This window comes from Schistocerca piceifrons, chromosome 3 (assembly GCF_021461385.2).
Source record: "Schistocerca piceifrons isolate TAMUIC-IGC-003096 chromosome 3, iqSchPice1.1, whole genome shotgun sequence".
In the NCBI taxonomy this organism is placed as follows: domain Eukaryota; kingdom Metazoa; phylum Arthropoda; class Insecta; order Orthoptera; family Acrididae; genus Schistocerca; species Schistocerca piceifrons.
In genome coordinates, this window is record NC_060140.1 from 613,196,517 (window position 1) to 613,215,644 (window position 19,128).

The following is a 19,128-nucleotide window of genomic DNA, read 5'->3' on the forward strand; positions in this document are numbered from 1 at the left end:
ACCCATTGCTTATTATTTATTGTTGGGTTTTACTGTTTTAACTACTTTTGGAAATGCTACATTAAAATAGTGAAGAAAGATACTCTGAAAACTCGTGTACATGCTATCAACTTTGTTCTGAGTGGCGAAGCTTTCCCAGTTTTCCTTTGCCAGTAAGAGATTAAAAATTCTAATCTTATCTTCAGAAAAGGTTCTTTTTTTCAACTACTTTTTCAGAACTGCTACTACTTGTTGGCATTTCTACACACAGCAGCTGTGCCTCATGATCATTATAACCCATGCTCAGTACTCTGGTTGTGAATCTGTAATTTGTTTCTGAGATGAATATTTGGTCAATAATGGAATTTGTGCATTCTGTTAATCTTGTTGGGCAGTGTATTGTGGGGATCATATTGGATGTGTTGGTCATATTTATCGAAGCATCTCTGGTGCTGCTGTCTTTTGAAAAATCAATACTGAAATTCCCACAAAGCACTATCTTCATATTTAGTGTACTGACCCTGTTCAGCAGAACCTCTGGTTTATTCATGAAAACTCACAAGTTTCCACTTGGTGCTCTATATATGTTAATAACTATGAAATTAAGCCCTGGCAGTTTAGTAATCAAAAGTTCAAAGTCTTTTTCAATTGAGTCAATATAGCTTTTACTGACATCACAGAACTTTATTTGTTCTTTCACAAAGATAGCAGAGCCACCATGTCTGGAAAACTCTCAGCTAAAAATTACTTGCTAACCTATATCCTGAGATTGAGGTTAATTTTACTTCATCATTTCATAGCCAATGTTCAGTAATGCAAATTGTGTATATTTTTAGTGCATACTGGAGTAGTGCTTCCAACATGGAAATTTTATTTGTGAGTGACTGAACGTTATGGTGTAGTATAGCAAAATCTGGGTATTTAGTAACTTTAGGTGAAATGGTTTCTGATTCTTTATCTAATGGCATTCCTAATACAGCATTTACCCTAAAAAAAAATTCAGTATCTTTCTTGTGTGTGGCTTCTGATTGCTGGTGGCAATCAGCTGGTGAGTTAACTTCTGGAGCTTGTATAAGCTTTGCTTCATCCACATCTGTCCTCTTCAGTTTAAACCATATCGTAATTTTTGTTTGGCTGACGACTTGATCGTTTGTTTCTTGCCTAATCAATTTAAATCACTTGGTAATTTGCGTTTATTCAATGGCACAGCTTGTAACTCGTCTAAAGCACTTCTTATTCTCTGTTTGTTTGTCACTTATACTTTTTTCTTTGCTTTTCTTCGAAATGCGAGTACATATTTTTTTGGCTAGTAATTTCTTTCCTGGCATATTTAAATGAAGTCCATGGACTGTATGGAACCTTTGCTCCAATCTGTTTATATCTAAAATTCTTCAATCCATAATGCAGGTCTGGAAATGAGCAGCCAAGACTGTCACAGAATCAACAGAGCCCTTGGTTGAGACACTCCACTTGGCTGCAAACCACATAACCCCATCATTCTAAAAATGTTTCTGCTTATTGTGAGCTCTGCTTGTACTATGACATTTGGTGACACCTGCATTGCTTGTTAAATGGCTGTCATTGGCTCCTGATAACCATGCACAGTTTGAGTTAGTAGTTGTTGTAAATGTCACCTGGTTGAAAACCCACATAATTACAAAAATGTTCAAGGCCTGATTTGCACTTATCATGAGTCCTGAGTCATTGCCAATTTTGTAAAAGGTTACCCATATTATTCCGAGTAAGAAATATATAAAAGATGATTGTTGGAAATAGTGCAAACTATCTTAACTCTGTATTCCAAAGAAAAGTTCAGTCCATGCTGTATCAAAGTTACACCTGTGACAAATAGAGTCCACAATATAAAAACCTAAGCCAAACCAAAAGCATGTTCACCTCGCAAACCACATGTTGCATCACAACTGACTCAGACTGGCCCTGGACCAGCTTAAATGCGAGATTGTGCACCTTATGATGTGCACCCTCTGGATAGTTATGCCATAGCAGTCAACAGTAATGGTTTCATAGTGACATCAGGTGGGGTCACTATGGTAGAGAAGAGCTAGTAACTTACAACCACAGTCACCAGAATTAACCCCCTTGATTATTTCTTCTGGGGTTGTACCAAAAACATTTTATATCAGTTGTGCCCTAGAACATAGTATGTTATGAATAATTCATGTAACATATCACTCATTTGCTGATGCAGAGGTGCTTTAGAGTAATCGAAGTGCTCAAGGAAAGATGGCTGTGCTTAGAACAATGTGAAAAACATTTTGAGCACCTATTGTAGCACATCAACAGAAAATATGATATTTTCTAATAACTTGTCACAAATGTTAAAATTGCAAATGAAGGTCACTCAAAGTTAAAAATGCAAGAAAAAGTTTTCCCTCACTGTAACATGAAAAAGCACATCCATTATCGCAGAAATTTCCTTTTCTTTCTTTAAACATTGTTCAAATCACCAAATAAAGGAAGAGATTTTGATGACATCACCAAAATGATACAATATACAGAAAACATTTTGGAAAATATATTCACTTTTGTGATCTCTTTTCAATGGAGTTAATTGGTCCCCATGTTCCTGTTAATAACAATTAAAACAATCAATTTTAGACAAAATAATTTAATCAGATAGATAAAAAATCTACTCACCAAGTCACGATAGAACACACACATAAGAGAGTTCTGCCTTCTTCAGGCAGAAGGGTTGAAGGGAAAGGAAGAGGGGTGAAGGAAAAGGCCTGGAGAGGTCTAGGAAGAGGGGTAGATTTTGAGAAAGTCACCCAGAGCTGCAGGTCAGGGGAGACTTACTGCCCAGGATGAGAAGGAAAGACTGATTGTTGGGGACTGCATTAGATGAGATTTGGAAATCTTAAAGCTTTAAAAGGTGGAATACATGGTAATATGAAAGACAAAGATTACTGCTTAAACATCGTGCATGAATTAATAAGAGCGAAAAGCTAAGTGCAGTGTTCATAACAGAGGCAGAAGGGGGATGATGAAAATAGATGGGTAAGACAATGAAATATGTACAAAACTAGAACAGGGTGAAGAAAAGGATAGTTTCTGTGACGAAATGCTGAGATGGAAGAAATTAATGTAAGTTAAGGTCAGGTGTGTGGCGAGAACCAAGGATATGTTGTAGCCCTAGTTCCCACCTGTGGAGTTCTGAGAAACTAGGGTCTGGTGGAAGAACCCAGATGGTGCGAGTCATGAAACAGGCAATATGGTCACAATTGACATGTTGTAGAGGATGCTCTGCAACAGAATATTGCATGTTGCCAGTAGACACCCTCTGCCTACGCCCATTCATTGCAATTGATAATTATCATAGAGTGCATTAAAATAATTCTTCAGTTTTATTCTATGACACACAGAAAGTCGTGCTTCAGCTCTAGGTTGGATATTAAGATCGAATTTCCACTCTGTTAGTTAGGAATTGACCGTAACAGCACATCAGTATTTCCCACAATTGGTATCAGTTTCATACACCGTTTCTGTAACTGAGTTATGTTTCTTTATGTATACACAGTACTACAGTAAGTAAGCATGGGTCAGTTGCATCCAATACTATAGTTGGAGCCACAAACAAAGGTGATCGAGTTTAGGCTCATTCTGTGCACCTGTGTCACTTATTTTCCAACAACCCGTGAGCATTCTGTAGGGCTCTGCACACACTGCTGTGAATGTTGCATCCAATGCAAGCATTAAATGTGATCGCAGTGAGTTATTTAGTGAATTTTTATCCATTTATTTTGAGTTGGTGCCACTCTTGGTGGTAGTAAGCAACAAATTCTATGCAAGCAAGTGAAAGACGTAATTGTCAGGTCAGCATACATGCTTACATCATGCGCAAAGCACTTGTATGCATGTACTGCAACTGTTGCCCGGGATCAGCAACAATGCAGTCCCTGTTCAACCTGTGTGAACCACTATGAGCTTTCAAAAATAATAAAAATAAATGAGGTGAGGTGGCCCTCAACCACGTACCCTCAGACTCAGAGTTGAAATATTAAAAGTTTTGGCTGGTTTCGTTGTCTACGGGCTGGGATACGTAATTGCCGCATTACAGGCCAAACACTGCTGAGTCTACAGTATACAATAATAATATACACATGAATTGAATGGTTGAATGTTTCTATCACTCGGCAGTTGTGAATTATGTATGTAACATATAAATTTATAAATGAAAGAGTGCAAGTAAATAAAATCTGCAGGTACTATCTTAACGACTTTAAATGATGAGTACGATAGTAGAAGTACTTTTGAGATTGCAGTATATTTCTGATAAACACTTATTGGTGTCAATGGTCCAGCAATTAAATAAAATACAAGTTGAATAACAGGGAAACAATAGATTCCTGCTTCACATAATTAGTTATGAACAACGACATAGCTCACGAGATATTCACTTCTAAATGCATACTACATCCTCACGGTAGAAAACACCGAAATCTCACAAGTTCACAAGTCTACACTCTGAAGTATTTCTATCACCTGCGACCATGCACAAACAGCTCCACACTCTCCAAGTCTCTCTCTCGACCATATGTTGTTCCTTCGCATCCAGCACTTCCTGTATCCTGTGCAACTCTGCTGAACTCGCTTCCATCCAGTCTCCCCATTCATGAGTGCTGTGATTGGCTAGAGCTCTCGTGCCATGTCTTCATGCCAACGCACCCACACAAACATAATGAAACACATTTGAAGTACTGGTTTTACATTTAAATAACTTGAAATTATATAAATATTCCTATGGTTGGACGATAAACACGCTCTAACACACATTATTAGATACATAAACAAAATAAATAAACATATATCAAAGGAATAGAACAAAAGGTAGGCCAGTAGCCTAATGTCTCTGTGCTTTCTATAACACAGTAAATATTTAACCAATTTCTTCATGAATAGTATATATTGGATATTAACAAAGAGATAGATGAATAAATGTACTTATAAGCATGCTGCTACCATTTTTTCGTGTAACTGTGGAGTACTTATGGCCTGATATGATCGATAGTAATCGGCTACTTTGATCTCCAATAACTCGTGTACTATTCAAGTTACATGCCTGTAATTTATACCAATTTAGGTTTACACTAATAGCTTTCTAAAGACATGTTGATTGACAAATTCAGGTGAAGCATTTAAATTTTGGAAATTCATTGCTGGGTGTTACTTGTATAATTTACAGTCACATACTAAACCTTAAACTATTAAAGATATTGAAAATATGATTACACCATCAGAATCGTCATGCAAGTAATAGTAAGGTACATGTTTCTTTTTGAGGTATCATGAGTCATCTGGCTATTATTAATTTCCGTATGAACAGTGAAATGTCTGCCATGATGGTTTCACAAAGTCCACCATCTTTCGTGCTCTCGGCATAGACATCTCCTTTATCGACACAAAGCACTGTCCTCATTACAGCAGAATTCCCACCATGCACTGAGGCTACCCCTCTTGTCCGGTTAACGTTTGGCACCACATGTTTGCTGCCGAGCTCCATCTGGCCGAACAACCCGTGCGGCCGCACCAACTCCGAACATATAATATTTCCAGGGCACCACAACTTGCCCATTACCTCACACCACCATCATTTGCAGATCAAACTATAGTAACTCAGTTTTAAGGCTTTTATAGTTATAACAGACTGAGATATCTTGCCTACAAATTTGAAGTTTTATTAAGAAAATAACTAAATTGACAGAAAATATTTGGCAATCGAGTTTTATGAAATGTCAATAATTTGATCATGTCTTCCTGAGTATTGACTGAGCCTCAGTGCTGACGATTGATGTATTTAAATATTATAAGAGCATGGAATGCAAATTCATTGAGTATTTGTAATTATGTATGTATATGGTGATGTGCTCCTCTGTGTATTGCATTGATATTGCATGTATTGCAGAATTCTTATGCGAACACTCTGAGTAAAAGGCAATTCAGCTTCTGTAGTAGCATTATCTTTTAAGTGTTGTTTTAAAAGAGATAAATATCTCCCAGAAAGTAAATTTATGCTCTTTATTGACAGTAAATTATCACTACAGTGCAGTATACCCTTGGTGCCTACACAGGTTTAATTTAAAATGGCAAAGAAAGAAAGGAATACACTGATGCAAAAGATAACTTCAGTTTCTTCCATTATATTAATTAGCTACTGTTTACTTCTGATTACTAGCTTCATATGTACATTCCCACTTTATTATCAAAGAACTGTAATTATCTAAGTACAACAAGAATAGGGTCGTGTTTACAATAAGCATTGCAGCTAACTGGTATCTTTGATTTTTACTCCCCTATTAAGCTGACACAAGGCTTTAGTACTCTGTTAGAAACACCATGAACAGAAGAATGATAGTGTTTAACATCACCATGTGGTTCCAACCCCAACCTCCCCCTCCCCCCCCCCCCCCCCCCCCCCTGTTAGACCTTTACAAGGGCATGCATACAATAGTTTGTAGAAGGGGGCAGGCTATATCTAGGGGTGTGGAGAATTTTTAATATTTAGGAAGAGGAAAGGCAAGATGTAAGAAGCCATAATTAAGTTCGAGTTTCGATACTGTTAAAAACCTGAATAATACCAACTTTAAAATCGTATTCTTGAAGAAAAAATACCTGACTATACTATATTTTTCCCTGAGAGCTAGGAGGGGAGGCTTGCTCCCTCTCTTGCCCCGTGGATATGGGCACCCTGGAATCTGAACTGAGTTGTTTATTCAAAGCTGTGATGTTTGTTGCCATTGTGGTGAACCAATAACTGAAACTGGTGACCAGTTATTTCAGTTATCATCATTTCTGACACAGCTATTATCTGGAAACTATATTTCATTTGCCTTGATGTATTAGTTGTTTAATAATACTCTAGGTGGGTCATGCTTTGTTGCTGGAGCATTTCATTTTTCATGCATCCTTATGTATTTTGATTTTTTGATAACAGACTGGAGAATTTCACTTAATTGTGGTAATGGAGTTTTCAATATTGGTTACAGTTTATCCTCTGGATTAGGTAAAAGCTTCTCTTCCTGCTAAAATATGCTTTAACTCTGTATGTTATCCATCCCTTGTCCTAATTTCAGTTTAATTTTTTCATCATTTGTTTAATAAGAAAATAGATTCAAAATGGTGTATGAATATACGTGAGACAGGGAGCAAAAAGGGACCTCTTGTCAGAGAAGTAAATTTGCAGTACAAGCAAAAACATTGAATAATGTCTAAAATATCCATTTTTATGATAATTTACTTCATTCTGTACATGTCTGTTTCCATTGAAAGTTCTTTGAATGCAACAGGTGTCAGTAATATCATTTAAGTCAGTAGTTATCAGTCTTCTGAAAACAGACCTCATATTGCTACAGGGAAATAACATTGGCTTGACAAGAGGCCCCTTTTCAAAATCTTGCAGCTGCGTATGCAGTGATTCAAAAAATGGCATCTAAATTTTTGAGGCATTTTAAGCTCAGAGTAGCAGAGGTTGAAAATACCACTTCAGTTGTAAATTACTTTATTTTCACATGACCGGTTTTGGACTGTTATAAGCCCATCCTCAGGTGTCGAAGCTGTGCTGTGGTCCCCGAGCACAGTGTGTACTAGGCGCGGTGTGCTGCCTATGAGCGCAGAACAGGGAGTACAACTGAAGTGGTATTTTCAACGTCTGCTATAATGCTCAGTTGCGGATGTTCTGCCAACACGGTTGTTTGAGCTCAGAGTAGTTTTGTATAGAAGAAGAAGGAGTAGTTTTGTATAAAAGAATAACTTTTCTCTCAGTTTGGGGCCAATTTACTTAGTTGTAAATTTATCTACACAGCAATGTGCTATAAGTCTGAAGAGCTTAACCACGTAATATATACCATATTTTACAGACTATAAGATGCAGTTTTTTCTTCAAAATATTGCCTCCACAATTCAGGTGTGTCTTAAATTCAAAATTAATATAAAAATGCCCAGTGTTTCATTTAACACCCTCTTAAACACACTCTTAAAAATGGCCGTATATTTGATGCTGCAGGAAACCTATCTCTATCTAGCAACATTGTATTCAACTGGCAGCAGCAGTGCACTGATGCGACGAACATGAGTTGTGGGGACTCACAAGCTTGCAAACACTATCTCCCTCCCAAACTACCATCACAAACCCAGAACACTACTGATCCTATGATGCATTATTGCAGTTTACTGTGCCAGCAAACTTGAACTGGAAGTGACTTGTGTTATTGGTAACAGTACAGTATCTTTGTTAGTAGCTAGTTTTGTGGTGGAAAAAAGTAAGAGGTATTCATATGATGCAGGCTATAAATTGAAAGTAATAACATATGCAGAAGAATGCAGAAACAAAGCAACTGAGCAGCATTTTGTCCCACCACCAGCAGTGGGGGGGGGGGGGGGGGGGGGGGGGGGGGGGGAGAATTGCGATTGGTGGGCTAGTAAAGAAGAATTGAAATAAATGAGGAAGACTAAATGTGCAAACAGAGGAATGAATACAAAATGGCCAAAACTAGTAGATGATGTGTTGAAATGGATTCAAGTACACTACCAAAATGGCACTGGTGTTAATACAAAAGTGGTTCAAACACATGTTCATAAGCTAGTGCTACAGTGGACTTAACAGACTTTAAGAGTGGAGTTGGTTGGTGCTACAGGTTTTTGTTAACTGACATGTGAACCAAAACCAAATTGTCTCAGAAAATGCCACAAGAGCATAAATAGAAAATATTATCTTTCCATCGCTTTATTATTCAAAATCAAAAGAAAACCATTGCGGAACTAACCATATAGCAAATATGGATGAAACTCCTCTGACATCTGATGTGCCAAATAACAGAACTTTAGCATGAAAAGTGCTAAAACTGAAACTATAAAAACAAGTGGACATGGAAAAGGCACTGCACTGTTGTCCTTTCACATTGTGCTGCCAGTACTAAACTTAATCCCGTGATCATTTTCAAGCATCCCGTGATCATTTTCAAGCACAAAACAAAGCCGAAACCTTCTGAAATAGTGCTAGGTGGTGTTGTTCACATATATTACAAGGTTTAGATGGACAAGACTGATATGAAATTATGGATTAACAGAGTGTGGGAGAGAAGGAAAGGTGCTTTATTGAAGAAGAGTTCTCTTCTTGTGCTAGATCAGTTTAGTAGTCATTTGAAAAATTCTGTGAAAGAGAAATTCAGACAGAGAAATACAGAGCTTTCCCTTATTCCAGGAGGACTGACTTAGCAATTACAACCTCATGATGTATTGGTAAATAAACCATTTAAATGTATATGAGAGAGGAATGGAATAAATAGAGGATGGATGAAACCCAACATGAATTCACACTGAAGGGAGCTTCAAATCGACCTACAAACAAACAAGTGTGCCAGTGGATAAAACAGTTGTGGTCTAGAGTGAGAGAAGACATTATTGCTAAATCTTTCAAGGAATGTGGCATAAGTAATGCTCTTGATGGCAGTGAAGAACATCTTTTATATGAGGAGCACATCGAAGATGACAAAGACGAAGAAGATGAAGATGAGGAAGCAGGAAGTTCAGATGACAATTTTCAGGGGTTTTAAAGGTCACTGCGATTTTATAAAACTAAGAAAGAAAGTTCAGATGACCATATAGCGGAGATGCTGAGTCGCAGGTAGGCACAACAAAAAGACTGTCACAAATAAAGCTTTCGGCCATATAGGCCTTCATCAACAATACACACACACACACACACACACACACACACACACACACACGCACACACACACAAAACCCGCGCACCCCCCCCCCCACCCCCCACCGCTCCCCACACACACACACACACACACACACACACACACAAAATCACACACACACACTGCCAAGTCTGGTTTCAGTTGCCTGAGAGTGCAGTCATGTGTGTGTGTGTGTGTGTGTGTGTGTGTGTGTGTGTGTATGTGTGTGTGTGTGTGCGCGCGTGTGCACGTGCGCAAGTGTGGGCGTGTGCACATGTGTCTACGTCTGCTGTTGATGAAGACCTGTATGGCCAAAAGCTTTATTTGTGATAGTCTTTTTGTTGTGTCTATCTGTGACTCAGCATTTCCGCTATATGGTGAGTAGCAACTTTCCTTTTCATAACACTGTTACGTTCCATCCTGGATTTTCCATTGTTTGAAAGTTCAGATGACGATTTTCAGGGATTTTAAAGGCCAGTTCAGTTTTATAAACTACGAATTTTTTTTAGTCTGGTCTTGCAATCTATTACTAGAAATGGTACACATGTTATCTTTTAAAAATTAAGGTGTACTTTATAGTCTATAGCATCTTATATTCCATAAAATATGGTAATTTTAACTTAAACAACTCTGTACCATTTAGAAAAAGACATTTTGAGCATAGTAGATATGCTGAACTTGTTTCTCAAATATGTCCAGTTAATCCATGGTAATAAAGTGAAACTTTGAAATTCGTTATCTCAAAACACCTCTTTTCAATCACAAATATGCGACGTGTCATAAATCACTCAAATTTAGAAATTTAATGCAAATGGAAAAATTACACTAACTGAGAAACCAAATTTGTTTTTCAAGAAGTCCCTTTTTGCATTTGCATCTCACATCTATAAGAAAGAGTTAAATATTTCATCAAAACTGACTTAGCTATATCTCTCCCAGTTGTCCTATTGTAGCTTTTCACAAACACCAGTGAATGAGGCAATGATTATGTTTCTGTTGTACTCTGTTTTCCCTTTTAGACTTGGCCTTAACTGGATAGTTAGTCTTATGTCAAAATTTAAGCATCATTCTTAGATGAACCATTTACTATCACTTTTACATCTAATTCAATAAAGATATTGGGATATAAGAAGTCTACATCTATATGTATACTCTGCAAGCCACCTTTTGGTATGTGGTTGATGTTACTTCTGGTGACACCTTAATACTTTCAATTTACAATCATAAACAATGTCTAAGAAGAATATACTCATAGTAACTTCTCATATGAACTCATTTTTTTCTTATTTCCATCACTGTTGTCTTAAAATTTATTGCCAAACGTTTCTTGTGTTGCAAGCTCCCTGAATTTTATCAAAAAAACTCTCCATGGTTTGCGACACCTCTTTTAGTGTCTTGTGTCCACCTCTGGTATTTGATAAGCTTCTCTGTAAGACTATCACACTTACTAAGTGAATCCATGATAAAATGTGCTATTCTTCTTTGGATATTCTGTCTACTCTATAAGTTTTCAACGACTGTTAACGTATGGTCTTCAGCCCTCACTGGAAACTTTAGTGTAGGATGTAATACAGTGTCGGACACCAATATCAGTATGTATCTTAGATAAGACAAAAATTCAGAATTATTAGCTCCACATGTAATGAGTCTTTAGTTAAGTCTGCTTAACCATATCAGCTCTCCCCAGTTAAATAATGAAATTTAATGGTCTATAAGCTGTCAGCATACTAAGCTTGTGAGTTTCCAGATCCACTGTTATGGTACAGCATGCAAATACTCACTAACTTTGGGAGTTTACATCAGTTTTTATGTATTCAGTCACTCTTCCTTGTCTTTTACTGGTACTACAATATCTTGATGTTAGCTTTATCCATCTTGATGTATCTTTAATGTGAGTGGTTTCCAAATGACGTTCTAATAACTGTAGCACATACGTTAATATTCCATTTTCCGTTTTATTTATTGTGTTGATTAACTATAGGTATATCATTTTTATATATAAGGTTTCTTAATTTTTGATGGAAGACACTAAAAGACTGTTGTCCTAGAGTACAGATTTCTTGAAGCTGCAATAGTTTTCTTAGTAAGTAGCTGTTTCAGTAGTAACCACATTTACTCTACAGCTATGTTTTTGTAAGAATTTATCCTAAAAAGATCCACTGAAAACAGTGGGAGGGGATGGAGTAAGATGGATATGTTTTAGTCAGACTAGGTCCTGTTGGAAAATAGCTGTGCAAATTGGTGTCTTATCAGAAGCATTCAGAAGCAGACCATGGCATATATGAAGCTATCAGGAGATGGACACTGGATCAGTGAAACTTACATATGAATGACCATATCTCCTTAGTGACTATTCAAGCTCTTCACTAACTTTTTCCTCAGAGAACTCCAGCCAATGCTTTTTGTTTTGCTCAATGAGAGGCATAATCTTCACACTAGTTGATGAGGATTATAAGCAAAATATCTTCCTCTATTGTTTAACTAAGGGTTATGATCCAAACTGTTGCCTGAACCTCCAGCTATAATTATATAACTGAAATAATCTCAACCACATTAAAAAATTCCCCCCTCTGAGAAAAGGTGGTTTTTGTCCTCCAGTTAATCTTCTGGCTGATTTGGTGTGTACTACTGTGAGTTCCTGTCCTGAGCAATCCTCTTCTTCTCAGAGTGGCACTTACAACCTACTTCCACAGCTATCTGCTGGATATATTGCAAGTTCTGTCTTGCCCTACAGGTTTTACCCTCTACAGCTCCCGCTGGTACTGCATGATCCACAAGGTTCTTGTTCAGTTATCAATCATCTCAATTTTGCTATTCTTCATTACTTTTGTCTTTCTTTGGTTTTCTCACAGTCCATATTCTGTGCCCATTACTCTGCTCATTCCATTCAGCAGATCCTGTAATTCTTTCTCACTTTCACTGAGGATGACAACATCACCACTAAATCTTATCACTGATACCATTCCACCCCCAAACGTTTCTTTTATTTAACCATTGCTCCTCTGTGTACAGATTGAATAGTAGTGAAGAAGGACTGCAGCGTTAGCTTACATCCTTTATAATCCAAGTACTCCTCTCTTGGTCTTAAATTATTGTTTTTCTGTTGGTGCTTACACGTTTTGAGTATTGAAAATGTCTTGATTTTTTCTAAGTTTGTAGCCATTATCCAGCACAAAGTCAGAATAGCCTCTCTGGAGCCTCTACTTTCGTTAAGTTCAATCTGATTATTATCTAAGAGATCCTCAGTTTTCTTTCTCATTCTTTTGTATGTTATTCTTGTCAGAAAATTTGATGCATGAGTTGTTAAGCTGACTGTGCTGTAGTTCTTGCATTTATTTGCCTTTGATATTCTACACATGTAACCAACATCTTGCCAGAGCACATTAAATTTTATTTAGATAATGTGGTGGAATTTAAGACTGAATTAAAGAACTTTCTGTTGCAAGTCTGTCTACTTCATTAAAGATCATCTTCAGTGAGATTCTCAAATTTAATATTTTAAGTTATTTTGTAATCAAAATTTGCAATTTAATACATTTGTAGTATATAATATGAGATCATTTCAGTGTTCTACACTTTAAATTTGACTTCTTTCCACACCCAAGAGACTTCTCTCTTCAGGAGCTATGGCATATGACTATTGTAATGTAATGCAAACATGCACCCAACAGGTTTTTCCATTGTGGGTATCCCAGGTGAAATATCTACCCCATACATCCACCCACCACATCCTATAGTCGTGTTTCACAAATTATTCACTGATCAGAGAAGAGACACATATGAAACCAGCCACATGATCTGCCAACTGTGATACAATTTCTGTGCAGTTTTCTTTGTTGGCAAGATAACTAACCAGCTGTGTACACATACATATGGTAAAGATAGGTAAACTTCCATGTCCCAACTGACTGCCAAATCATCCTCTGCCATTGGCATCTTTGGATGCACTGTGGAGGGGCATGTGATCAATACACTGCTTTCCTGTTTATTGTAGGCTTTCTAGAACCTGTAACCGCTAATTATCAGTTGAGTAGCTGCTCGGTTGGCCTCACAAGTGAGTGCTTCCCATACCAGTCTTCTCACCAAGGAAAAATCCGTGGCAGTACCACGAATTGATCTTGGATCCCCCAAATGGCAGTCAGCTGTGCTATCCATACAGGCTATACGGCAGATGCCTACAGACATGAGCACCACCAAACCTTGACTAACAATAGACTTCATCATTCAGTTGTCAAGCAAACTGCACACCAAAACACTGCTTGAATACTTTAATATTGCCCTCCAATGCCATCCATAGTTTGCATGTTGAGTAATATCCTTTCTACTTTCACAAGTGTGTCCTTAGCTCTGTTCTTTCTTATCATTTTTCTCCACAAACCACCCCTGTCTCAACAGTGTAATCACCTTATCTCTTTTTCGTCTGTCTCACACTCGTCCCTCAGATTCGTAGTTGCTACTAGTATTAATCTACATTTTACCATTTTCGCTGAGATTCATCAGTCTTCCCCTCTCCTGAATCCTTTCAAAAGTTCCATTGGCACTCCTTCTTTGCATCCGAATCTTTGTACCTGTGTGTATGTCTGTGTGTGCAAATGCTTGAAAGCTAGTCTCATTATCCAACTTTAAGTGATGTGACTAAGAGCTAACAATTACATATCACCCAGTGAGTGGTCATCTCATATGATTTTTTGTATAACGTTTATATCATGGAAGTTTAATTACTATAATATTGATTGCTTTAAGTAGCTCCTGTCTGCCAATAGATGCAACTATCTCATGATGTCAGGACAGTTTTTCTCCAGTACTTGCGTTATAATATGACTTAACAACTTGAAGAAAAAGGACTATAAAGTTTATGTTGCAAACAAAATTGTGAATCATTTAAAGTTTGCACTTTCAGTTACCATAATTAGTGTAGAGGAAGACTGTCTGCAATGGTATTGATGCTCACACATGTGTAAGGCTCTCATTTTTGTTTTGTACAGGATTCAGTTCATCCCTTCTGAACATGATGAAGAAGCCTAACATTCAGAGGGCTATCAATAATATAAGAAATCTCATGTAGTTTCTATTGGAAGTTTCTCTATAATCTGTAATGAAAGTATCATACAGTTAATGTAGATGGAGATATTGTTGCAGTTTAAATTAAAAGATTATGTATTGTTTGATTGTTTAAGCTAGAGGCTGTTTTGTTGCTCTTTACAGGTCTAAATAGTGGGAAATCTGTACAGGTGGCAATAATCAGGACACCAGAACTTACTACTATGCATGTAAATGAGAAAAACAATTCCTTACATACTAAGGTTATGCTGTTGACAAAATATTCAAACATTCCTTGGATTAATCGAGATAAAGGTAATAGATTCTTCATTCAATTTTTTTATTTATTTATTTTTTTATTACAGTATGCTACATACTCAGTAATATAACTAAAAAAACTAAGTTTTCAAATCTAATGGAGAAATCAGGTCTATTTAATGATGAAAACAGTTTTGCTTGCCTTTAAATTTTATGCATAAAGGTTTGTTTTCAGTTGTATTTATGGATCATGGATGAATCAGAATATATGCGATTGTAGAATACAGTTTAATGTTTGATCAGTGTTGACACTTATATGTGTAAAATGCATTTATAATTCATCATTACTAGAAAATATTAATGTTAGAAAGTGTAGTGCAAACTAGATGATATGAAACTCATCACTGGCAAAGATAAAGGTACAGATAGGAATGCTTTAATAAATGCAGAACAAACAAACAAATATGTGTCATGTAAGGGTGAGTGATGTACTTTGAGGATGATGTATGTAGAAACACATGATATTTCTAGGTTGGTGTACCAGTCTAGTGACTGATTTTAGAATCATATGTAGAAATGCGGTACAGAGACTGCTATAAGCGGTTTCCTATGTTTTGTACCATTTTGTTGTTGTGAGACATGACGTTGTGTTTTGTGCAGTATTTGCAAATATTTTTAGTTCTGCCCATTTAATCACAGTTAACATATTAAAACTACTTGGAGGATATTATTAATTCTTTAGTTATAAAATTTTATTATGAGTAAAATTCTACATGATTTAAAACTAGTTACATAACATGTGGATGGTTAAGCCATATTTTGTTAATCATGCAGCTTCTTGTACCTGGAAATAGAAGACTGTCTTTTACCATAGAAGATGTCCACCCCCAGTAGTTGAGTGGTCAGTGGGACAGAATGTCAATCCTAAAGGCCAGGGTTCAATTCTTGGCTGGGTTGGAGATTTTCTCCACTCAGGGACTAAGTGTTCTGTTGTCCTAATCATCATCATTTCATCCCCATCGACACTCAAGTTGGCGAAGAAGCATCAAATCGAAAGATTTACACCCAGTGAACAGTCTACCCAGTGGGAGGCCCTAGTCACATGACATTTATTTACCATAGAACATCTGATATTTGCAAATGAACTGAGTTTTTTAATGTCTTGGGAATTTTATCTGTCTTGAAAATGGGACTTTGTGTTAGTTTTCGGTAGGCTTCTACTTAAAATGTATTTAACTTGTGACTAATTTTTGATAATAGTCCTACTTAACTTGATTTCACTTACTTATTATTGGTATGTATTGAGTAATAACATAACAGATGGGCTCTTAGGAATACAGTACTGACAACATTTTCTCTGTTGCAGTGCTGTTAAATTTCAATTGAATATTTGTTCCTAAGTATGTGACCATGTTGTATATTGGAATATGTTTTTACCTTTTTTAAAGCCCTACTTCTGTAGAGCAATTTTTGTAGTTTCAGAAAAGATAACAACACACAGAAACTGAATAGTATCATTTAAAAATGAAATATGAAAATTTATTCAACTTGTTTTAAAAAACAGGTTAGAAGTGAATATTTTGAAAAGTCCTCCAAGGTACACCACTCTCCCCTAGTAATAAATATGAAATTTCATAGTTATTAGAATATTACAGGTTATTATGCTGTCATCAGATGAATTTTTTATTGATACTCTATGTTTGGTTTCTAACTATGGAGGACATCTTCAAGGGGGGTTGTAGCTTCTTTGAAGGTATGATTCACACCCTGGCCTGCTAGCAGTTAGGTTATGCAGTGGACCATCAAAGAAACCTTTGAAAGTGTCCTATGCAGGTGGGGACAAAATGTTGAGCTTCAATCAGAAACTCATCTGACAGTGGCATAACAGCCCAGAATATTGGAATAAGTTAATTATATTTTGACTAACTTTGTAGCAGCTGAGGAGAGCTCCGCCTACCATCCTAAGGGAGCCATGGGTCTGATGATGGTTATGTAAAAATAACCAAAACTGGTTACCTGTATCATTGAAACATAAATGGTGTGATCAAGACTGAACTTTAGTCAAAATATAATAATCTATTGATCACTGTATTCCAAAAATGTTTACCAAAACTGTATAAGTTAATTACATGTATATGCAGCCGAGGTGGCTGTATGTACATTCTGCAATTAAGTTAATGCACAGTTGCTGGACTTCAACCTATAACAATGTTTAAAATTACATTTGAATAAGTGCGACATTTCTGGCCATGAAAGTTTACATTTTATAAATATAAAGTTCATTCAAAGAAACGCTAAGTAAGTATTTTGAGTGAAAAGTCTAAAGAAATTTAATTTTATTGGTTGCCATATTCACTTAGCAGAAATGGAGTGGTAATAGCATATTAAAATAGATAGGATAGTCAAACAAATGTATAAACACAACAAAATCTTTAAAAATCAAACTAAGAAAGAAAACACATACAACAGCAATTTTAGAAGTACCATGTGAAGGTTGTTTAGTAGCCAGATAAAACTGGTGCTGTGATCAAACACTATAAATTCTTCTCTGCTACAAACTCACTCGTGGTGAGGCTGACGTTAAAATCACTGGAATCTCTAAATACCTTCTCCAATTAAATTTCACATTGTCCTATTCTGAATCCTATGCCACTATCCTTAATGTTGATTTCATCCCACTGAAGGCCAGCTACATACTTCCAGCCACATTAAACCTACTAGCAAACAACAGTACTTACATTTTGACAGTTGTCATCCTTTCCATGTCAAATGTTCCCTCCCATACAGTCTTGGCATTTGAGGCAAACATATTTTTTTGGATGCAGATTCTTTACAGCAATACACCACTATTCTCACCACAGCCTTCAGGATGTAATTACCACCAACCTAGTTCAAAAGCAGATTTCCTAGGCCATCACATACATTCCTGGTACACCTGATCCATCTAAAAAAACAACTTTGTAGTGCACCACTTGTCATCCAACATTATCCTGGTCTTGAACATATTAATAAGCTATTTCGACAAGGCCATGACTTCTGAAAATCATGCTCTGGAATGAGATCCTTTCTGTCTGAGATTTTGCCCACCACAACTAGAATAGTTTTTTGTCATACTTTAAATCTCCACAATATCATTGTCAGACCCTATGCTCCTCCTGCACCCATCTCCCTACCTTATAGCTCCTACTCCTGTGACTGTCTTGGCTGCAAGACTTGCCCTATGGACCCTCCTACCACCATGTATTCCAGCCCCGTAACTGGCAGAACATAATACTATGAAAGAGAGAGCCACCTGTGAAACGACACATATCATATACCATCTGTTGCGTAAACACTGTTCAGACTTCTACATCAGCATTACTACCACCCAGTTCTCATTTAGGAGGAATGGGCATAGGTTGATGGCAAATACCAGCAACACACAATATCCTCTTGTAGAGAGTGCTCTGCAACAGGACACTGATGGCCTCGGTACCTGTTTCACCACATGCACCATCTGGAGTCTTCAGCCAGACACCAGTTTCTTATAACTCTGCATTTGTGAACTAACACTACAACATTGTTTTGGTTCTCACCACCCTCCTGGCCTTAATTTAAATTAATTCTTTCTGTCTCAGCACTTCTTCACAGTAACTACTCCTTCCTTAAGTCCATTTTAGTTTTCTACATCTGTCATTTCCTGACCTGTTTATTTTTCCCCCTCCCACCTTGATTACATACAATGCTCTTAGCTTTTCACTCTTATTAACTCATGCACAATATTGTAGTAGTAATCTCTGTCTTGCATATTACCCTGTCTTCCGCCTTTAAGCTCTCAGGTTTTCAAATGTCATCTGGTTCAGTCCCAACAATTAGTTTTTCCATCTCATCCAGTCCGCTAAGTCTCGCCTGACGTGGGGTTCAGATTGACTTTTCTGAACTGTACTTGTTTTCCTAAACCTCTTCAGTCCTTTTCCTTCACCACTCTTACTTCCACTTCAACTTCTACCAGAAGGAACCACTGGCTCCAAAAGCTTATAAAAATTAAATGTTTTTGTGTCTGTGTTCTCCTGCCGCCTTTTGGTGAGTAAATTTTTTATCCATCCATTTGCATTATATCATCAACAATTGATTGTTTTTGTTGTTAGAAACTATTTTTTAAGCTCTTTAA

The 19,128-nt window shown here is 36.9% G+C and overlaps 1 protein-coding gene across 6 annotated transcripts in view; it reads left to right on the plus strand.

The window, feature by feature from the left end:
• Positions 1-19,128, plus strand: part of LOC124788247 (neurexin-4) — a 545,350-nt gene that overhangs the window by 367,322 nt on the left and 158,900 nt on the right. For all 6 annotated transcript variants that reach the window (XR_007016075.1, XM_047255435.1, XM_047255434.1 and 3 more), the window contains exon 23: positions 14,886-15,035. Coding sequence is in view for 5 of the 6 variants with exons in the window: in XM_047255435.1 (XP_047111391.1) it covers positions 14,886-15,035 (150 nt within the window). In the remaining variant the exon portion in view is untranslated. The remainder of the gene's footprint in view (positions 1-14,885; positions 15,036-19,128) is intronic.